Consider the following 24,418-nt stretch of genomic DNA (forward strand, 5'->3'; position numbering starts at 1 on the left):
TCAGAGGAATAATGTCTAATACTAAAAAAAACTAATTAATCCATGCCTTTTTCTCTAGCAGGTTAGACTACTGTAATGGCATATGGCAACTGAAAATATTTTATGTGCACTATTTTATTTTAATTATAATAGTTTTTATGATGAATTTATTTTATGTTTGAAACTTGAATTATAAATATTTTCTTTTTAATTTAGCATTTTAATATGTTTGCCAATCATATTGAATTGTGTGAATGTTGTCTGTCTATCTGTGTTGGCCCTGTATGAGGTGGCGACTTGTCCAGGGTGTGCCACGCCTTCCGCCCGAATGCAGCTGAGATAGGCTCCAGCACCCCCCGCGACTCCAAAAGGGACAAGCGGTAGAAAATGGATGCATGGATATTGAATTGCCTCGTGTACGAATTGGGCTCTATAAATAAACCTGCCTTGCTTTGTCTTGTCACTTCCGCTCGCGCGCACTTGTCCCAATGGAGTTACCGTAGTATTTCCGATGCGGTTTAACTTCCGGTTTGGTTGTGTGAACAAAAATGGAAAGTCTTCGAGTGCTTGAATTATACAGTGGAATAGGTGGAATGCACCAGGCTTTAAAACGTAAGTTTGTGGTTTTTTTTTAAATAATCTCTAAAACGTAGTTTTGTATGACTCTTGCATAAATACATATTGCCACAGTTATGACGTCTGAGTCGCACAAAAGCTGTTTTCTACAAGCTAATTTACGACATAGCATAGAGAAAAGTTAGACATCTGCCACATATTCTAAACATATATTTTAACAAGAAACCCGTAGCGAAAAGTTCAAATGTTACGTTCGCTTTATTTTCTATGCCTCTTGTCCTCTTTGGGTCACATGTAAGCTGGAGCCTATCCCACCTGACTTGCGGTGAGAGTTGTGTTAACCCTTGGACTGACACACCAGGTATTATTACCAGCCAATCAGTCCAATTCTCATGCATTCACACTCTAGACAATTATTTTACCGGCAGCAATTAACCTAACATGTATATTTTGGGAACCCAAATTCCACGCACAGAGTAAAACTTAGGAAAAAAATAATTTTATCACGCTGTGTCACCTGTCACACAAGGCTGGGATGCAGGCTAGCGTATCTACTTTAGGTTGTTTTTTTTTTTAAATTGCAATGATTAAATTGTCCCCTGCAGCTTTAGATTTTATTTTTTGCTCAGGAAAACGTAGTGACACTGCAGTAATGTGCAGTGTTTTCTCTTTGTTCCTTCTCTAGAAGCTGGCATATCAGCCCAGGTGGTGGCGGCTATAGATATAAACACAACTGCTAATCAGATCTACAAGCACAATTTTCCAGACACGCCACTCTGGAACAAGACCATTGAGGTGGAAAACAATAAAGGATTATGACTATGATAATGAAATATGTTGCTCATTGGTAAAAATCTGGCTTTGTTTCCTTTTTTTGCTAGGGTATACCACTTGATGACTTCAATAAATTGTGCTTTGAAGTGATTTTGATGAGTCCTCCATGTCAACCTTTTACCAGGTATGCTCTGACAAGAAAACTCTTGTTTTTTTTATTCATTGAGGTCTCCCATTAGCAGCATCTTGCAAGTAGGGCTGGGCGATATGGCCTTTTATTAACATCTCAATATTTTTGGGTCATGTCACGATACACAATATATATCGCGATATTTTGCCTTAGCCTTGAATGAACACTTGATGCATATAATCACACCAGTAGGATGATTCTATGTGTCTACATTAAAACATTCTTGTTCATACTGCATTGATATATGCTCATTTTAAACTTTCATGCAGAGAGGGAAATCACAACTAAGTCAATTTAGCAAAACTATATTTATTAAACAGTTAAGCAGTGGCACAAACATTCATATCATTTCCAAAACAGAAAGTGCAAGATTGTCAGAGACATTTTAAAACAAGCTATTAGTGCACTTCTGTGCATGATGTCACTAAAATGACATATCAAAACAACACTAAATTAAAGTGTACTTTTTGTACAGAACGCCATTACAATAGTTAAAAACAAATAAAATGCACTTTTGTGCATGATGTCACACAAGATATGTCAAAAACTTTCAAATAAAAATGAGCTGCATAATAGGAACTCAAAAAGTACATGTCCTTCGTTCTGTGGTAGGTTCCTGCGGACGTTATCTCCTTCTGTTGTTGACTATTTGTTTAATACGGTGTTGATCTGGAAATTGTTGCTTCGGCATTTTGTGTGTGTGGCACTGAACGGAGATGTTGACATGCTGAGTTTCAAGCACTCTTCATTCTCTAGCGGGTGACTTTTCAAATGATACTACACTTTAGCAGTGCTGCTACTTTTTGTAGCAACGCTTTTGCCGCATAATTGTTCAACAAATATTCCCGCTTGAAGCCAAACCACCGCCAGACAATGGACCCGTGCTGTTTTTCTTGGGAATTAATTCTTCCTCCATTTGTTACCAGATTGGCACCTTCTCTCTCGTATTACCACTCGCAACGCACCGTTAGCATCACAGCTAATGTTACCCATGTAGCTACCTCTCTGCTCGGGGAGGGCGTATGACGTTGCACGCGTGACGTATGTAAGAAAGTGCACTTGTTTTTATGTCTCTGTGAGAAGGAGAGACAAGAAAGAATGGGAAACGCATGCAGTGTAATGCCCGCAGCTAAAAGCAACTGTGTGAGAACATATACTCGAATATCACGATATAGTCATTTTTTATATCGCACAGAGACAAACCCGCGATATATTGAGTATATCGATATATATTATCTTTAAATTCCTAAAAAAAAAAGATATGTATGTTCTCGTCTCTCACAATGACTGTGAATAATAGGCAAAATTCCTCCCAAAAAGTGCAGTTCTCCTTTAAATATTGTTCTCACATTGAAATATGACTATTTGAATATTGTTTTTTTGCAATGAAATGTAAATATTGAAAAATTGTTCTCCCATTGAAATATTTGTGTTTGTGTAGGTTGGGGTTGTATCGTGATGTCACAGATCCGAGAACCAAGAGTTTTCTTTACATTCTTCAACTTCTACCAAGGTTTTTTTCTTCTTGTTTTTACGTGCTTATATTCTGCATATATTATTATTATTATTATTATTATTATTATACAATGGAACACAGTACTGTTTATGTCGACAACTCATCTGAACACTACCAACAGCTAGCATACGTTATTAGCAATAGCAGTTTAAAACAACACATTTAACAAATACATGTTTACATTTGGGGCAGCACGGTGGAGGAGGGGTTAGTGCGTCTGCCTCACAATACGAAGGTCCTGAGTAGTCTTGGGTTCAATCCCGGGCTCGGGATCTTTCTGTGTGGAGTTTGCATGTCCTCCCCGTGACTGCGTGGGTTCCATTCCGGGTACTCCGGCTTCCTCCCACTTCCAAAGACATGCACCTGGGGATAGGTTGATTGGCAACACTAAATTGGCCCTAGTGTGTGAATGTGAGTGCGAATGTTGTCTGTCTATCTGTGTTGGCCCTGCGATGAGGTGGCGACTTGTCCAGGGTGTACCCCGCCTTCCGCCCGATTGTAGCTCAGATAGGCTCCAGCGCCCCCCGCGACCCCGAAGGGAATAAGCGGTAGGAAATGGATGGATGTTTTGTCATAATTACAAGTCAATAAATGATTAGTGATTATGGTGACATGCATAATAGTTACATACCACCAAGAAACCGTTACATAGTCACATACCACCAAGAAACAAAAGGATTAAAAATAGATGCTATTTTGATGTTGAAATCTTGCATTTATTTAAACACTGCTTTGACAAATATTGTCCTTTTCCTGCAAGTTTGTGATCGAACCAGGAAGAGGAAGTTTATTGTGCTTGTTTAAACATGACACCTCACCGTGACATACAGCAGCTTAAACTGCACCTCAACATGCAGTACATGTGTGACCATGTATGGTCGATTGCTTATGTCGACATACATGTTCAACCGCTTATGTTGACAGAAAAGTTGAGACCATCTGTATCTTCCGTCTGTTTGTGTTCAATCAATCTGAACTTAATTTGTATAGCATTTTTCATACACAGGCAACACGAAGCACTTTAAATCAGTTAAAAACACAACACGCACACACACACTCCACTAATGATAAAAGGTGTTTTCTCTTACAGATATTTGAGATTAAAGTATTGCCTGATACTGATATTAATCAGATACAATATCAGCAGGAATCATACACACTTTTATTATTTTGCAGTGTGGAATGAACATACTTATTAACATATTGTAAAGTATTAACATATTACCGATAATGTGTTGACATCATAGATATGTATTAATATTATAAATACTGTATTAACATGAAACATACATATTATACTGTAGATAATGTATTAACATGAAGCACACATAAAATTAATATTTTATTAACATGAAACACACATTATAATGTATTACCATCTTATACATGTTGTATTAACATGACACATACATATTATAGATGTTTTAATATAGTATAATGTTAAAATATTATAGATATGTATTATAAATACCATATTAACATGAAACATACAGTACATATTATATTGGATAATGTATTAGCATGAAAGACACATATTATAATTTATTACCATATTATACATATTGTAATAACTGAAACATTCATTTTATAAGGTATTAACATATTATAATGTATTAAAATTATATTAATACTCTATTAACATTAACCATGCATATTATAAATATTGTATTAACCTAAAACATACAGTTTATAAAAAACATTAACATAAAACATACATATTATAAATATTGTATTGACATAAAACATACATATTATAAACATTGTGTTAACCTAAAACATATATTAAATAATTTAAATACCTCTACTCTATTACCATAAAACATACATATTATAGATAATAAATTAATATAAATATTATATTAACATGAAATATTCATATGTTTTTGTTGTCAGGCTACACCAGCTTCCTCGCTTCATCCTGCTAGAAAATGTCAAAGGTTTTGAGAATTCCTCTGCCAGGTAATAATTATTTATAATTTTTGTAATACAGACTGTAATCAACGATATTTTAATTGCAGGATACTGTTTTGAATAATGTTTTGGATATTGTATAAAGCACTCAGGTGTGCATTAGTTAAATCATGTTTTATTGCACAACGTATCAATTATGCAGTAAAGTCAATATTGTTAGAAACTATTTTGCTACCCAAAGAAACAATATAAAATAAAAATATGAATTGAAGTAAAAGTAGTTCATACAGTGGATTGAGGGGCAGTAGACAGCCAACACAAGTAAGATATCAATAAATGAATAAAATGTGCACACGCACACCTTGTTATACATTTTATTATCTAACGGACAAACTATACCTGCTTATTTCTACAAAGTCAAAACACACTTGGTTGTTTTGTGAGTAAATGTACGTAATTTTGTAATTATTAATAGGATTACATAATATATCATTAATTGAGTACCGGTAAATTAGTTTTATTTCAATTTAAATAAAATGATGTTTAATTAAGATTGGCATTATTTTAACATTATTTTTTTATGTTTGCAGGCAACATTTAGTGGAAGTGTTGAGCAAATGTGGCTACACTTACAAGGAGGTCATGGTCTCGCCCACAAGTGTAAGAACAATATTATTGTTTTGCACTTTCTCACATTTATAATTAGCTCTACAACTGCTAAGAAATATTGAATTGGGTTTGAGTCAAAGATGTAATTTCTATGAAAAGTGGGTCTGTTTATCGTGACATGTGTTGTTGTATTGTAAACTTCAAGGTTGGCACTCCTATGTTTTTTAAGAAACACTAAAAACATTAAAAGGGGCAATAGGATTCGAAACGTTTGTCTTCAAAGTAGGGTTGGGTGATACTGAGAATGTTGCTATTGATCCGATACCAAATTAATACAGAACTAGTATCACCCATACTTGAATCGTCAGGCGAGTCTGTATGTTTGCACATAGAGAATAGGAACTTTGAGGACAATTGACTAAATCAATTGATGTATGACGTTGTCAGACTGCAACAAAGTAACAATCCCACCAAAATAGTAGAAATCTGATATTAGTATTCACCTTACTATCTATACCTGCTATCTATACTATTGCTTGTATTCCGTCACTTGACTTCTTCCCGGAAGTGAAAAAGACGCTGGTCTACCAAGCCAAGATGGCTGTTGTGCAAAATATCTGAGTACGCAAGGGGCCTAGATCTTCCTGCAAAAAACAGATACAGGCAAAAAAATCAAACTATGCAATGAAATAGATCCCTATATGTTATCAAAAAAAGATGTGTCGAGGGATATCAAGGATTATCCGTCGGTGGAGTACCCAGACATGTCGAACTACCTTGTGCTCCACAAAACAGATGGAAACTTGGAAAAGCATGGAGGTCTACAACTTCTTTGTGTGTGGCTGGGTCAAGGAAATTGTTATCAAGACTCTCCCAAATAAATATGCATCGTTTTTGCCTGGGTAAGTTTGCATTTCATGATTTATCTTTGCGTCTACAGCCACGTTCGTTACTTTTTTGTTGCACGCGCTATTTACAAGTACCCGTGTTCTTCCCCGTCTTTATCTAAATATAACTATAGATGTCGACATTGTGTATGCGCTGAGAGCTTCATTTATAATTGCTCCCTTTGGTAAAAGCTTAACACTTTTAGGTTTTGCTCACATTTGCTTTATTTTATTTGGACTCGCCGACTCGGTGCGTTACGAAACACTCGTAGCAAAAATGTGTTTTAAGAACTCCAAAGCAAGATTAAATACACATAATATCAAGATAATACTTAAATTGAAAATACTAAACGTTAAAAATATATTAAAAAAACCTTTAACGAATTGTTAACAGCAAAATTGCGCGTTCGTCGACTTTGCTCCATTGGACTGGAGTGCGTGCCACTTTTCATGTTGTCTTTCGTCAAATCTTGCACTTTTTCACCCTTCTTGATTATCTCTCGAGGAACTCTGAAGAAGCGTTTATCCTTTTTGCGTTTTCAACAATTCGCACAGCCGAAAACAACGCAAGCAATGGCCTTTTTTTTTTTCGAGAAGGGCTAAGGCTCAATTCGAATTCTCTCTCCTCCCCCACCCCTCTTCTTCAGATGCGACTAGGGATGATGTTCGTTAAGAAATTATCGATGTCGATGCCATTATCGAATCCTCTTATCAAACCGATTCCTTATCGAATCCAGATAGGTTGTTGTGTGTGCACTGAGTTCCAAAAGCCGTTGATGTTATGTGACTGGGCCGGTACGCTGTATATATGAAGGAAAGGCGGACGTGACTGAGGACAGCATGCGGATGTTAAAGGGTGAAGGTTTCAGGTGAGAGAGGACGCTAAAGGCACGCCCCCAGTGAGCTAATAGTGCTGCTATGTGCGTTGTAAATAAAACAATTGCCGACAAACACATCACCAACATGGACGAGGTGCCGCTCACTTTCGACATCCCGGTGAAGCACACTGTGGAGAAGAAGGGGACCAGCACGGTAGCGAATCGATACGCACAACGGGGCAAGAGAAGTCGGCTTTTACTTTTTCCGAGGAGCCCCACGGCAACGAGACTGACTTTAAAAATGACGAGAGGGAATCTGGCGTGTTTGATGGAGAACTTGCCCAGCTGTTCATTTCGGACACAGAAGATGAGGACTTTGATGGATTTGTGGATGAGGATTGATCAAAAAATAATGTGAGTACATTGATAAATACCGTATTTTTCTGACTATAAGTCGCTCCGGAGTATACGTTGCACAGGCCGAAAATGCACAATAAAGAAGGAAAAAAACATATATCCGTCGCACTGGAGTATAAGTCGCATTTTTGGGGGAAATTTATTTGATAAAATCCAACACCAGAATAGACATTTGAAAGGCAATTTAAAATAAATAAAGAATAGTGAACAACAGGCTGAATAAGTGTACGCCATATGATGCACAAATAACCAACTGAAGAACGTGCCTGGTGTGTTAACGCAACACATCATGGCAAGAGTCATTCAAATAACTATAACACATAGAACATGCTCTACGTTTACCAAATAATCTGTCACTCCCGATCGCTAAATCCCATGAAATCTTCCTCCCCGGTGTCGCCTCTGGTATGTCCTTTATTTCTGCTGCTCGATTGCCGTTCTCTGCTGCATATTTCACTACGTCCAGCTTGTAATCTGCAGTATATGATTTCCTTTTCGGTGCCATTTTTGTTCAGCCCTTCTCAGTTTTTATAAGTTACCGCCAATGTTGAAATTATCCGTTTTCCTAGGTACGGACGTAGTAGCATGTAGCATCTTTTTTTTTTTTTCACAATACACCGCCATCATGACCCACAATGCACTTGTGCCATGACCCGCCCCCGCATAATTTCTATTGGTTGATGTGTGTGTGACGACCGCTGACGTGTGTGTGTGACGATTGCTGACATTTGCTTCGTCTCTTCCGTGAATTAGATAAATAATATTATTTGATATTTTACGGTAATGTGTTAATAATTTCACACATAAATCGCTCTGGAGTATATGTCGCACCCCCGGCCAAACTATGAAAAAAACTGCGATTTATAATCCGAAAAATACGGTACTTCAATAAAGTACAACCCAACTCAGCTTTGCTCCTGCTGCCTTTTTAAAACAGCGTCCATGCATGCTAGCGTATGTTTTAAGCTAGCGTATGTTTTAAGCTAGCGTATGTTTAACCATGCCTGCGCCCAAAAATACGCTGAGCCTTATTTATGCATTAAATACGGAAATAGCACCCGTAACTGACACGCCGCCTTTTAATACAGTGCGCCCTATGGTCGCGAAAATACGGTATAGTGGCTTTTCAAAAAGGGATTCGATTCCATGGAATCGGCTCTTTTCTTATCGAAGCATCGAGAACCGGTTTTCGAACATCATCCCTAGATGCGACAAATGTTTGTTTACTTTCAAGATGCCGTCACATGCGATGTTCAGCTTTGCTTGTGCTTCTCTTGTTTTCTTTTGCCTGTCTTTTAAAGACGACTGTTTAGAAGACAACGTTTTGGCAAAATATACAAGTGCTAGCGCATCAGTTTGCGGTATTTAAAATGTGTTTCATTGTGTATTTGTGTGTAAAGCCAATATTTACGTGCAGTAGCAAATGTTTGAAGTCTGACTAAATGAAAATCATTAATAATGCTTATTACTTACATTTGTACGCTTTTCTGGGTTTCTGGTCTGCCATCCTTTCCTCGCTCTCAATAGTTATGTTATGTTATGTTATTTTCATTTATTATGCGCCCCCCAACCAACTGTTACATCAGCCCGAGTTGAGAAACAAAAAAAAACAGAAACAGAGACTGAGATACACAAAGGGATCTAAACTAAATATTTAAGACTCACAGTGAACAGATAAATCAAAAGTAATCTGCGGTAAAGAGGTGAGTTTTAAGCTGTGCTCTAAAAGAGTCCAGAGTGGTGGCGGACTTAATATTCAGAGGGAGCTTATTCCATAGCCTAGGTGCCATCACTGAGAAAGCACGGTCTCCCTTTGTCACTAGGTTTGACTGTGGGACCTTCAGGGTCATCTGGTTGTCCAATAGTGTTGGGAGGTCTGCGAGTTTACTTCGCTTCGAGAGAGGTACTTCGCTCTTCCCCCCTATCTGACGGATAATTTGAACACTTCTTGATTGACGTGAAAGTGCAAAACCATGGAGGGAAGGTAAAAATAAGTGGGGAGGAAGGGTATTCGAATTGATTCTAAATGGTGCCTAGTACCCATTGAGAACAGAAGCTGGCTTGACCACCACCCATTTTAATGAGCCGGACGTGACGTCACGTAAATCCAAGCAATAGCTATTTAGATCGATACGCCAACCCCTACTTCAAAGCTTCAGCATAGAACCAAATGTTCTTTTGTGGTAGATTCTTCTTTTTTCTAATATTAACACAATTACTTTGATTTTACTGCAAAGCAAAACTACATTATGTCAACAACATGAAAAATTAGCACTTCTTCAACTTCTAAATAATTATTGTCAGCTGATGCTTGAATAATAAGTTTGTGATCAATTCCTGATCCTCTACTTCTACTTTCATGTTTTTTTAGCATTTGGTGAGTTTTATTAAAAAACAAGTTGCTCATTTGCTATGAGTGGACTTTAAATATGTTATTTTGTCCTCCTCCTCTCACCGCTAAAAAGTTGTTGGAATGGAACAGCAAGATTTTTTTAGGCGAGCTGGAGGCTACCCTAAATGTCCTTGTGTGAATGTGGAACTGTACGCTCAGTCAAACATAAGGGCTGAAGCTATCCATTGTTTTAGTACGTAATCTATCCATTCATTTGTTTTATTAGTTGAGTGATCGAATGAAACACACTTTGTAGCTTCAATGCGTCTTTTAGGGAAAATAGTTGAAGTAAAGATTTTTCTGATGAACTTTACTGTTAAATGCAATAACATTGAAATTGCACTTTTAACATTAGAGTGTCATTATATATTACTTACCGGTATATACTTTTTTAAAGTACAAAAAACTGTAGTCCAAAATCCAGTAATAAATAAAGAACAAAAAGGCTCTCTGATAAAGTATCATATCAAAATAATTTTAACATTTTGTTTGTTTTTAATTTAGCACATAATAATGTGTTGAAAAATAAGATGAAAACACATTCTGTATCCTAATTATATACATATTCTAAATTGAGTGATAGTGTATTTAATAAATAAACATTTTAATTGGAGGAGTGGTGTTTGATTTTTGAACAAACAACACAAGTGTTTGAATAAAACATTCGTTATGCAAGTCAAACATAAAATAGACTTTTACCTTGATTCTGCGTGTTTGCTGCTGTTAAATATGCATAATGCTTTCCGGATAACGTTGCATCATCGATGACTAGATCTGACCAGTCTAAGTCTATGAGCACGAACCAATGAAGCCTACTCGGATGTAAGACAAACCAAACAGTCCAGTTGCGATTGATTTGAATGCCCTGAGATGACAATGACCTGGATGAATGAGAACATTCATAGACACATTGCATCACCAATGTTTTGATATTGTGAAATGTTAGCTCTGTTTGGCAGTGCATACATACCACCATGATGGCTGTCTTTTTCACTTTGATCACAAAACTTTTGTTAGCTTAGTTTGTCTTCTTTGGGCCCTTTGCTTTTTTTTTTTCCTCGTAGTTGTTTTTCTTTGAGCCATCTCCATTTTTTTTCCCCACTTGTTGCCCCACACATGCACACACCACCACTCTCAAGTGGGCTCCATTAGAGCCGAAACAATGTCTGCGAATTTTAAGTTCCTGGCACTCGATGCGGCAGAGATTTTATAAATTTTTATTATTCAAACCCAATAAACAAATCATCGAAGCAATAAAATATAATATACATTTTTTTCCACTCAAATTAATTGATTTAGTCAATGAATCTTTGCAGTCCTAGGCACATATAAACAAATATTCACACCGTCACTGAGGGACTGACCCCACACTGCACGTCGGTCAACCAATAGAACAAAGTCGTCAAACTCAAGGCCCCAAAAGCCTGGAAATATTGTCAAAAAAAATGTCCAATTCCAAAGCAAGTTTTCTATCAGTTTAAAGTTAAAGTACCAATGATTGTCACACACACACTAGGTGTGGTGAAATGTGTCCTCTGCATTTGACCCATCCCCTTGTTCACCCCCTGGGAGGTGAGGGAAGCAGTGGGCAGCAGCGGTGGCCGCGCCCGGGAATCATTTTTGGTGATTTAACCCCCAATTGCAACCCTTGATGCTGAGTGCCAAGCAGGGAGGTAATGGGTCCCATTTTTATAGTCTTTAGTATGACTCGGCTGGGGTTTGAACTCACAACCTACCGATTTCAGGGCGGACACTAACCACGAGGCCACTGAGTAGGTTTGTTGGTAAAATGAGGTGTAACAATTTAATGAGGTGTGTATACATTTGCATTATATTCTTTCATAATTCTGTAACTGCAATGTAGCCGCGAAAAAAAGAGGTTTGACACCCCTGTACTAGTTCATAGATAAATATTTTGTAAATTGTTGGTAATATTTAAAATTATGTCAATAACTCCCCACAAATGGATGGATATTTAAAATACATTGTGTTCATTGATTCAAGAAAAATAAGGACAGAACAATATGCTGTACTTATGTGTTCAGGTTGGGATCCCAAATTCAAGACTGCGTTACTTCCTGATGGCAAAGCTTTCACCGTGCATGGTGAGACATGTAAGCAGAATTTCATATTTATTATTATTATTATTATTATTATTGTATTCCAGCAGGAGAAACAGTAATGTATTTTTGGGCATACAACAAAGGTCACACTTTTGTATTCATTAAAGTACATGAAATCTCAACATTTGCTAAAAATCAATCAATACATTTTATTTAAAGATGTTCAAAAGGAGTGTAAACAAGCAGAGCTTGTCTGATATTAACCCTGTCAAATGCTAAATAACAGCAGCAGAGATTTATTGGCCAATGACCTCTGCATTCTAACCTCTCCAAATATGTACAGTACATGCTGAGGAAAATAAATATTTTAACCGCCACTAATTTTTATTACCAGTACATAACTGTTATGGTAGTTTTTTTTGTAAATAGAAGAAACCAACTGTAAAAAATCCAGAATAAAAACATAAAATAATGATTATAAATTAATTTGTATTTGACTGAGAGAAATAAATAGTTTATCCCCTAGCAAGTAGCAAGCATTGTGACCCACAGAGTGTTTATGTCCATCAAACACACAAGTGAGTCCTGTCCCTTGAAGAAAGTACTCTTGATATTTGTGTACGAATTATACCTGTCACACATTCAAACCGCTACACTACCATGGGAGCGACTAAAGCGTTAAGCACCATTGTAGACCTGTGCAAGACTGGAATGTACTACAAGAGCATCAGCTAGAATTTTTTTGCAAAATAAAGCACGATTGCTGCAATAATTGATAAATGTAAGAAATAGAAGATAACAGTCAATAGAGCTCCGAAAAATTCACCCGTCAGAGTAATGATTGTGAGAAAAGCAAGGAGCATGAATGATGGGTTCCCACTTCTCTGTGAGCGCTTTGAGTATCTAATAATAGAAAAGCGCAATATAAAATCTAATCCATTATTATTATTATTATTGATTAATGATGTGAAGGAAGCTTAAGCACATCTATAATGGTAGTTTTATTGTAAGTAGGAGAAACCAAGTGTAAAAAAAAAATGTTAATGGTTTTGAATTATTTTGCATTTGACCGAGAGAAATAAGTATTTGAATGCGATTAATGATGTGAAGGAAGTTTGAGCACATACTGTATATAGCCTCAAAATGTAATGGAATGTTGTGATGTAGTTTTTGCTTCCAAATGAGCCTCTGCTGCACCTGACGTCATCTTGTAAAACATTTGTCTTGTAGAATTCTGATTCCTCGGTGCTCATTGCTGACAAAGAGTCCTCTGAAGAAGCTGAAGGTTCAAATGCTCTTAGTGCAGTTCCATGCCTGCCAGAAGAGGAGCACAGCAAAGCTAATGTGCTTTATAAACTGGAGACCACAAACGAAGCTCTAAGAAAGATGAACCAAAATATTGATTTGTCTGTCAGGCAAGTCCAAGATTTCCTGGAGGCAGAAGAGAACATTGATCAATATCTTATTCCTCACAAAACTTTGTTGCGTTACGCTCTAATCCTGGATATTGTAACGCCTCTCTGCCGCAGGTCTGTCTGCTTTACCAAAGGGTGAGTACAGAACTGAGGTCTCAGTTATTCTGACATGTTTATTTATTGTAATGCTTACAAACAGAATTGGACGGTCTCAATTGAGTCAATTGTCACGGGTCTCAAACATGCAGATCATTTGTAAGTCACAGGCCCATTATCGTGTGGCCCTCTACTTCTTAGTTTAGTGCAGTGTTTCTCAAATAGTTGGTCAGCATCCTCTGGGAGGGTCACGCCGAGGTGTCGGGTACATCAGAAGCAGCAGGAGAGATTTTCATTATTTGAGAGTTTGCATGTTCTCCCCGTGACTGCGTGTGTCCCCTCCGGGTACTCCGGCTTCCTCCCACCGCCAAAAACATGCACCTGGGGATAGGTTGATTGGCAACACTAAATTGGCCCTAGAGTGTGAATGTTGTCTGTCTATTTGTGTTGGCCCTGCGATGAGATGGTGACTTGTCCAGGGTGTACACCGCCTTCCGCCCGAATGCAGCTGAGATAGGCTCCAGCACCCCCCGCGACCCCAAAAGGGACAAGCAGTAGAAAATGGATGGAAACTTACACTTCTTTCTTTCAATTACTGATTTACATCATTCCAAATCTACTAAATCTAGCTCACAGAGTGTAGAGAGCTAACAGAGGTGGAGAGATATAACATTTTGTTTGACAGGTATGAAACGTAAAAATAAATCGTCATATTGTTGCAAATTTTGCACCAAACAAACAAAAACAAAAAGTCATAGCTCTGAAAAGAAATCAACGTTTACAGTTCAAAAAACATTTGCAATGTTTGTTAGATTTATAAAAAATATATAACCTAGTGAATCATTTGCACTTTTTAATGTGTATTACGAATCACACAGACAGAAAAGTCTTTAAATGTTACAAATTAGTTTAATAAACTTAACATGGAAATGGGTTAAAGTTGTTGCTGATGTAAGCTCATAGCTCCTAATTGTATTAATTTACTTTGATAATAAGGTGATTATATAAAGGATGTAACTCACACAGTGTGTTGTACAAATAAATAAAAAATATAGTAATTCAACTCCGGGGGGTTTGGGGGAATATTTCTGTCCCCCAGTGGGCTCATAATACAAAATAGTTGAAAATCACTGTTTTAATGCAATAATGGCTAATACTAAATAAATATATTATGGCCATCTTGAATCCCACTTGAAAGAAGACAAACTGCAATAACACAAAAATGACAGCACAACAAACACACATTGGATAACAAAAAGAGAAACTACCTATAAGCAAGCTGAAGAGTCTCTGATCATCTCCTGAGGAACTCAACAGTGTCAAAATATATAATGTTTGTATTCTGTTTTATATTTACAATGACTTAAAGGGAACTGCACTTTTTGAAATGTTGCCTATAATTCACTCTCCCTATGTGAGACAACATCACATGTTTTTCTTTTTCTTTTTTACACACATTCTGATTTGTAATATGTAGTTTGTACTAGACGGCTATCAACGTAGCTAATGGGAGTCATTTATTCCGCCCATAAAGCCCTCTAAAATGTATCCAAAAACCGCAACAGAACTCTGCATATTAACCAAGAATTAACGACATTGTTATTATAAGAGCTAACACAGAGGAACTACTTTTAGTAACATGGCGCTTTGATCACAGAGAGGTAATTAGCTTATGCAGCTATTGACATACTGAGCCGGTGAGATGCTGCATCACCTCTAAGTTGGTGAAAGTTTGTGCTAAATTATAAATCATGCCTCTCACCTGTATAGTAGAAGGTTGTAGCCATAAGCCGAGAAGTTGGTAATGACATTCAACTTAGACCCAAAGACATGACAATATGCTTGTGTGCTGTCACCTTTTTTTTGTACTTGAGTGAGGTTTATAATTAATTTATCAATGAAATGGGAAACACGAGTCTTGTGCTGAAATGTATAAACATCCCATCGGTCAGCGTCCTACTAAGAGCAGACATTCCACATAAAGTGTATATTTGATTATGTTCATTCTGTAGTCTGTATTTCTTGATTAGCACTGAGCAATACTGCTACATGATGCTTAGTGTTTCACTATAGCTTTATATATTAATCACAAAACTTCTAAAACTTGTAGTTCATCCTCCTTATATTCAAGCTGAAAAATATAAGGTTCTGGATCATTATTTAATAATAGTAATATTAATGAATAATACACATTATATTTCTGGACTCTCAAAGTCCTACAGAATGGAGAGGAGATAACCAAGAAACAACTATAAGTGTTTTAAAAACTAATACCGTATTTTTCAGACTACTAAGTCGCAGTTTTTTTCATAGTTTGGCTGGGCTCCAGTGCGATTCATATATATTTTTTTCCTTCTTTATTATGCATTTTCAGCAGGTGCGACTTATACTCCGGTGCGACTTATACTCCGAAAAATACGGTAGTAAAAAGTATTATAAAGCAACATCAATTGGAGAGTGTATGTACAAACCCCGTTTCCATATGAGTTTTAGATGTAAATATAAACGGAATACAATTATTTGCAAATCATTTTCAACTCATATTCAGTTGAATATGCTACAAAGACAACATATTTGATGTTCAAACTCATAAACTTTATTTTATTTTCGCAAATAATAATTAACTTAGAATTTCATGGCTGCAACACGTGCCAAAGTAGTTGGGAAAGGGCATGTTCACTATTGTGTTACATGGCCTTTCATTTTAACAACACTCAGTAAACGTTTAGGAACTGAGGAGACACATTTTTTAAGCTTCTCAGGTGGAATACTTTCCCATTCTTGCTTGATGTACAGCTGAAGTTGTTCAACAGTCCGGGGGTCTCCGTTGTGGTATTTTAGGCTTCATAATGCGCCACACATTTTCAATGGGAGACAGGTCTGGACTACAGGCAGGCCAGTCTAGTACCCGCACTCTTTTACTATGAAGCCATGTTGATGTAACACGTGGCTTGGCATTGTCTTGCTGAAATAAGCAGGGGCGTCCATGGTAGCGTTGCTTGGATGGCAACATATGTTGCTCCAAAACCTGTATGTACCTTTCAGCATTAATGGCCCCTTCACAGATGTGTAAGTTACCCATGTCTTGGGCACTAATACACCCCCATACCATCACAGATTCTGGCTTTTCAACTGTGCGCCTATAACAATCCGGATGGTTCTTTTCCTCTTTGGTCCGGAGGACACGACGTCCACAGTTTCCAAAAACAATTTGAAATGTGGACTCGTCAGACCACAGAACACTTCTCCACTTTGTATCAGTCCATCTTAGATGAGCTCAGGCCCAGCGAAGCCGACGGCGTTTCTGGGTGTTGTTGATAAACGGTTTTCGCCTTGCATAGGAGAGTTTTAACTTGCACTTACAGATGTAGCGACCAACTTTAGTTACTGACAGTGGGTTTCTGAAGTGTTCCTGAGCCCATGTGGTGATATCCTTTACACACTGATGTCGCTTCTTGATGCAGTACAGCCTGAGGGATCGAAGGTCATGGGCTTAGCTGCTTACGTGCAGTGATTTCTCCAGATTCTCTGAACCCTTTGATGATATTACGGACCGTAGATGGTGAAATCCCTAAATTCCTTGCAATAGCTGGTTGAGAAAGGTTTTTCTTAAACTGTTCAACTATTTGCTCACGTATTTGTTGACAAAGTGGTGACCCTCGCCCCATCCTTGTTTGTGAATGACTGAGCATTTCATGGAATCTACTTTTATACCCAATCATGGCACCCACCTGTTCCCAATTTGCCTGTTCACCTGTGGGATGTTCCAAATAAGTGTTTGATGAGCATTCCTCAACTTTATCAGTATTTATAGCCACCTTTCCCAACTTCTTTGTCACATGTTGCTGGCATCAAATTCTAAAGTTAATGATTATTTGCACAAAAAAAAAATGTTTATCAGTTTGAACATCAAATATGTTGTCTGTGTAGCATATTCAACTGAATATGGGTTGAAAATGATTTGCAAATCATTGTATTCCGTTTATATTTACATCTAACACAATTTCCCAACTCATATGGAAACGGGGTTTGTACATGTTCAACTGAGGGAAAGTGTGGAGCCCAGAGGTTTGAGGGGTGAGGAGTTCCTGAAGGTTAAAGGGGTCTGTGTCCATGAATACACTGCTAGGTAAGTAGGGAGACCTTCTATTCAATCTTGAGCGGAATAGGAAACCAGTGAAGCAATTTCAAGATAGGGGTGATGTGGTCGTGTTTGTGCACCTCCATCAGGATCCTGGCAGCTCTGTTCTGGATGTATTGAAGCTTCTGGACACTTTCCCCAGGGATCCCAATGATGAGTGCATTGCAGTAGTAGTCCAACCTGGAGGAGATGAAAGTGTGGACAAGCTTGTCTGTATCTCCCAGGAGAGTGTTGGATGGAGTTTGCCAATGTTGTTGAGGTGGTAGAAGGACGTTTGATGTGCAAATTGTTATTCTTATAGCCAGACCTGTGTGTTTATTTCCGTACCTGACGGTTTTCGGCGACAACTGTTTCCTTCCTCAGAGGTTGTTCGCCCATATTGGTGTCAAAGGTGATTTGAGTGTAAATTTTAATATCCAGGTTGGTGACAAATGGGGAGAGGGAGATGCTGGAAAGGCGGAGCTGATGGGGTGTGCCCACTAATATGGCTTTTGTTTTGCAGCTATTTATTTGAAGGAAGTTTAGCTTTATCCACGCTTCAATCTCCTCCAGACAGGAGGTAAGTGTGGAAGTTGGCAGAGAAGAAGAAGGAGTGGGAGTTGTCTTGAGGCAGAGCTGTGTGTCATTAGCATAACTGTGAAATTATATCCCATGCCTGCTAATGCATGGAGATGGAAAACAGGGTGGGACCCAGCCCTGGGGAATACCAGTAATGTAGGTTGACCAGTTCTGAACATGTACTCATAGTCCAATGGTGTAGTGCAGGCAGTGGAGGAGGATGTGGTGATCAATGTTGTATCAAAAGCTGAGAGGATAAGTAGAGATGAGGAGTCAGTATCTGCTGCCATCCGGAGGTTGTTGGTGACTCTGACCAGGGCTGTTTTCTGTGCTACGGCTGGGGTGGAAACCAGACTGGAACATTTTAAAAAGGTAGTTATTGAGGTGATCCTGAGGTTGAGCTTTATTCCCAAAACCTTTGGCAGAAATGAAAGATTGGAGACAGGCCTGTATTTGGAAAGAACTTGAGGATCCATGGTGATTTTTTTCAAAATTGGTCTTATGACAGAAGTTTTTATTACACATGGGATATGGCCAACCAGGAGGGAGTGGTTTATAATTTTAGTAATGAGCGGAGAGATTGCAGAGATGTTGGTCCTAAGCAGGACTGAAGGGAAGAGGTCTAGGGTACAGGTGGACAGCTTCATTTTTCTGATGACATCCTCCACTTTTTCAGAGAAGGAGCAGAGGGGCTGGGCAAACTCGAAAACTGGATCTGTAAAAACTTTCTCCCAAAGTAGCATTGTTTGGTCTCACAAAGTCTGCCATGATTAGTAGTAGTAGTTGTTGTTGTTTAAAGAAATAGCGAACGTCATAATGCGCTCTGTAAAATCAATGCAGTAACGCTTAAAAGACCAAAGTATGTAAATATTACATGTTTTTTAATGTGCTTGTTACTACATTACATATATACCTACAGAATGTATATAAAGCATTGTTGGAGGTTTTTCAGAACGTTTTATAGTCAGAAAAGATCGAATCCCCATTATCTGCATTAATAGACACCTATTCCTAGCATTTATTTACAAGTTAAAATGCATTAAAAACGAGAGATATCTGTTTTTTTTTAATCTCACATAAGGATTGTGAATGATAGGCAAAATTTCAAAAAAGGTGCAGTTTCCCTTCAAGACTTACTATAGCTGCTGGTAGATGTAGTTCACACATTAAATCATGTGGTTAAACCGGGATACTGAAGTAAAAACTACTGTCTATTAAAACAAACATGCACACACCGACTTCCTGTTTGGGGAAAAGTAAGCGTCACAATAAAAGCATGGCAGTACTGCATTAACCTGGAGTCGACCACAGCAACACATTTTTTATTTTGATTATATTTTGAAAGGTATGGACGGTATGTGGAAGGAACTGGCTCAGTACTCCAAAGCTGCATGGAAACAAAGGTATGTTTGGAAATATTGTCATCATTGTTAACCACTGGACTAATTTAAATAATCATTGTTTGCTGATGGACATGTACAGTATGTATCTGTCCACTACTGCAATATACATTAGGTACAGTGTACACAAGGGCTGTTAAAAGTATCTATTTCGATACCAAGTTGATATCAACGTACAAAAATACATTGATTTCTGCTTTTTTCAGTATCATCAGTACAGAAAAGTGTACAACAATTTTCAATCTTTCAATTCTTGCCTTGTGAGCACTGAGTCAATGCCAAAGAAAATACCTGCCGTCGACAAGAAAAATGATCCAGTGTTTCCATAAAAAAAAAAATATTTGAGAAAGTCTGTCACAAATACAAATTTGGTGCTTGCAGTTGGCCCTTGCTCATAAACAAATGATAATGGAAGGGGTTAGTGTAGCATAACTGTAGGTGTGGCTTAACTCCGCTTCACAACACACCTCAATAGCCAGAGAATAAGACATAGCAGAAATGGTCTGTGATGCCCTTTAGCCACTTTGTCACTATTTCAGCAAGCGAGTAGAACTACACATGAAAGAAAAGTGTATCTTGCCTCAAGCATTTATTCAATACTCAAATATAGGCGGTCATGAACATATTCACACAGCGTGTAGACAACCTCTAGAAGCGTGCAAGCCAACCTTTTATGACCTTCGTAAGTGCTAAGAAAACACATTTTAGAGACACTCTTCTGTCGTTTAGCAACACTTTGAACATCACTGCTTTACTTATTTCACCAGGAATGGAATGTGTGGCCTGCGGGCCATTTGTTGAATGCACCTCTTTTGTTATGGCACATTGTAGAAATAAAATAAAAAAACAAAAATAGGAAAAATACATAACATATTGGGAAAAGGCTGGAATATTAAAATAAAAACACAAAGATTTGTCTTTAAATATGTTTCAGCCTTTGTATTAGCTTATATCGTTACAAATGACATGACATCACACAACCACCATATTGAAAGAATATTAATACAAATATTGTTTGTTTTGTAATCTTGAAGGCTCCATGCCATGGCTGTTTTTTATAAGCACATTATTGTTTGTTTTGATATACTGGGAGTATATAGAACACTATTATTTTTTGAATGCATAGTTACCTCTTGATACGGCAATTTATATTCTGTGCAAAAAGATGTTGAAGCACAGTGATCTTAAATATGTGACAATTTTCAACAAGGTAGTCAATTTAAAAGGTTTCAGTTTTTTTTTATTGTGGTATTGAATAACTGTCAAATTGTGTAAATTCATAAGTATTGACTATGTAAATTCTGGTAGTATGGCATGATAATATGATATAAATACTAATATGTTCAGATGTTTGAAAGTCAAGTATGGAATGTGTTCATTTCATCCATGTTCTTAGAATTGTTTTTATCTCAGAACAAAAACTATTTTTAAAGGTATTTAAAGTAAAAAAAAAAAAATCAAGTAAAGTTGAAATATATTTTATATTTTGCATCTATATTTGCATTGACGGTTTTTAGTGTTTTCTAAAAAAAAGGAGGATTCCTCATCATGTCATTGTACAATGGATATGATTGTTTTGTTTATAATATTAATATTTTGTGTATTAATGTAGATGGAGAGTGTGTTTCAGCATCTAAATCAGTGCTCAGAAAAAGAAGAAAAACTGCAGCTGCTCCAAAAATTGAAGCTGCGTTATTTCACTCCCAGAGAAGTCGCCAACATGATGGGCTTCCCCAAAACTTTCTGTAAGTTAAGTATTTTTCATACCGTCATCTTTCTACTTGCATACTTTGAACCCGTTTATGTTGACAACACTGACTGGCTAACTGCAGTTAATATAAACGTGCACATTTTACATAGAGATTACTTCTTTGTGTCTCACGTTTTGTACCTTATCGTGCAGTTGACTTGCTAAAGTATATTTACAGAAGATTGTTTCAAAGATCCCAGATGAATGTGACTTTAATGTTCACGATGAGAGCATAATATATATATACTGCAGTTTCCTGACACTATGATATCATAAATAAATGTGTCTTTTTATTGTCTGTTTTTCAGCTTTTCCAGCACATATTTCAACCCAGCAGCGTTACAAAGTCCTCGGAAACAGTCTTAATGTTGTCCTGGTAGCTTCACTTCTACAAGAGCTCGTTTCCTAGCAGAAGTACTCCTTTTTTCTTGTACTTGTGTATATTATCATTTGTACAGGTTAGTTGTACTGCCTTGTATTTGACAATTCCTATTAAATCTGGATTATTTGTTTCATGCACACTGAGATCTACAGTAGAGAAATATTCCAAATAACATGCATAAATTATGATGTCAAAGTTCATCAATCACTACAGTGAAGACTTGTTGTATACTGCTACCTCCTGTTCAGCTGTTGGAAGTGCAAAACAATCATCAAAACAAGATAGACGACTATAGAGAAGTCATGCAGAATATGCACAACATTTCTGAGGGAATTGTGATTTAACATATGTCCACTAAATTGGGCGTCATGCATTCCTGGCTGGATATTGACTACATTGTCTAGTATTGTTGTTTTTGAAAATGTAATTTATTTTATGGGAATGTAAATCTGTTTTATTAGATTACAACAATCATTTGTGTTTATTACTCCTATCATTCAAAAAAAGTAATTTTTTAATAACTCAGAAGGCGCAATGTTTTTGTAATACTTTCAACAATATATATTGAAATATGGCAACATATTGTTAAAGATAATTAAACACATCTTATAGTGTTTTTTTTCATGTTTTCGTATAATGTAATATTTTATTAAATAAACTTTACGCATGTTGTCCACCATAGTGGACGTTTCACCAACTCCTTGAAAAATATATATTTTTTTAAATCAACTTTAACGTGTTTATGCTTTTTAATATAAAATGGAAGTAGGTTGTAACTTATACATCAAAGGTTAAAAAAAAAAAACATTCATACTGAAACTTACGGGGCAGCACGGTGGACCAGGGGTTAGTGCATGTGCCTCACAATACGAAGGTCCTGAGTAGTTCTGGGTTCAATCCCGGGCTCGGGATCTTTCTGTGTGGAGTTTGCATTTTCTCCCCGTGACTGCGTGGGTTCCCTCCGGGTACTCCAGCTTCCTCCACCGCCAAAAACATGCACCTGGGGATAGGTTGATTGGCAACACTAAATTGGCCCTATAGTGTGAATGTTGTCTGTCTATTTGTGTTGGCCCTGCGATGAGGTGGTGACTTGTCCAGGGTGTACACCGCCTTCCGCCCGAATGCAGCTGAGATAGGCTCCAGCACCCCCCGCGACCCCAAAAGGGACAAGCAGTAGAAAATGGATGGAAACTTACACTTCTTTCTTTCAATTACTGATTTACATCATTCCAAATCTACTAAATCTAGCTCACAGAGTTGTGCAGTGACTGCAAGTTGGTCATCGTCTTGTTTGTGTTATATCCTGTATCAATTAATAAACCACACACATTATGAAGGTGGTTCAGTGATTCTGTGGTGGGGATTGTAATGTATGAGGAAATGTATTTTAATGTCAAAGCTTTAAAATAAATTGTACTCATTCTTCACATTGACTGAGTCATTAACTTACTAGTTTCGTTTGTAAACAAACTGGTTTGTTAGTTGCAATGTTTGGATAACTGAATCTATTCAAAAAACATTTAGTCAAAAACCAAATCCTACAAAAAATGGAATGTATGAAAAGCGAGGTAAATCAGAATCAGAAATACTTTATTAATCCCCGAGGGGAAATTAAAATTTTCAGCACAATCCCATTCAAGATCAGACAAACATTACAGGGAGACAGAACAGGATCGCTGACGGGTCTGACAACTTTTGGCGCCCCTTACAAAAAAGGTGAGATACAGGTAAACAATGGGGGGGGGAGAGAAAATAAATCGGTCTAAGCCTGGGCCCCTGGAGAGTGGGTCCAGACTGAGGCCAAGGGAAAAAATAACTAATAGCCATAGCACACATAACTCTTACATGTGTGTAAGAGGGAAACATCAAAGAACACAAAGGACGTTAAATACATTAAAAGAGCAGATCTGATGCAACCAGCCACTTCTACATACAGCTATGAATAAAAAGTAAAAGAAACATATACACTGTGGTGGCCTCTGCGGTGTTCCACGCCATCATCTGCTGGGGTGGAGGGAGCATAGGAGCAGACCCAACAAAGCAACCAAGAGATCGCTGTCGGCCAGTGTCCAGTCTGCATGGATGAGCGAGGATGCATCTAAGGAGACTGAGGTGTCCGATACCTGCTCATTCAGCCGAGACACTGTGAAGCTTGTCCGTCCCAGCGCTGCAGCCCTGTCTCTTCGTCTGCATCTCCTCCAGTCTCTCCAAACGGACTCTGGTGTGGCAGAGACCCAGCAGCTGGTCTCCATGGCCAGAAGGCTCCCGGGAGGTAGATCCAGAAGTCCACAAAAAAGCACCGCAGAAGTCACGAAAGTGCCACCCCTTGTCACAGTCCCAAAGGGTCCCGAACCAAAAGGCAAGAAAAAATATATATAATATAACACATGAAAACAAGAGGGAAACACTAAAGGATGACACAAGAGCCCAGAGCTCCTGCCAACAGCAGCCAATATAGCGTTTTTATTGACGCTTTTCAACAAAATTCTAATTACTAATTACATTTTCAAGGTCATTGATCGATGAGTGTGTGATTTTTTTCCT

At 37.6% G+C, this 24,418-nt stretch overlaps 1 protein-coding gene across 5 annotated transcripts; it reads left to right on the top strand.

Annotated features, from left to right (window-relative positions):
* Positions 1–452: 452 nt before the first annotated feature.
* trdmt1 (tRNA aspartic acid methyltransferase 1) lies at positions 453–23,138 on the top strand. 5 transcript variants are annotated; one of them, XM_061965705.2, is made up of 12 exons: positions 453–591; positions 1,241–1,350; positions 1,437–1,513; positions 2,961–3,032; positions 4,929–4,994; positions 5,537–5,606; positions 12,115–12,183; positions 13,363–13,547; positions 13,662–13,682; positions 19,688–19,745; positions 21,355–21,487; positions 21,801–23,138. In XM_061965705.2, exons 1-12 carry the CDS (start codon positions 528–530, stop codon positions 21,899–21,901), a joined length of 1,026 nt encoding a protein of 341 aa, XP_061821689.1. In that variant the 5' UTR covers positions 453–527; the 3' UTR covers positions 21,902–23,138. The 5 variants fall into 5 exon arrangements, with proteins under 5 accessions (XP_061821689.1, XP_061821686.1, XP_061821687.1 ...); XM_061965702.2 differs by having other exon boundaries at positions 13,363–13,682; XM_061965703.2 differs by having other exon boundaries at positions 12,115–12,174; positions 13,363–13,682.
* The last annotated feature ends 1,280 nt before the right edge of the window (positions 23,139–24,418 follow it).

Source organism: Nerophis lumbriciformis, linkage group LG07 (genome assembly GCF_033978685.3).
Source record: "Nerophis lumbriciformis linkage group LG07, RoL_Nlum_v2.1, whole genome shotgun sequence".
Lineage (NCBI taxonomy): Eukaryota > Metazoa > Chordata > Actinopteri > Syngnathiformes > Syngnathidae > Nerophis > Nerophis lumbriciformis.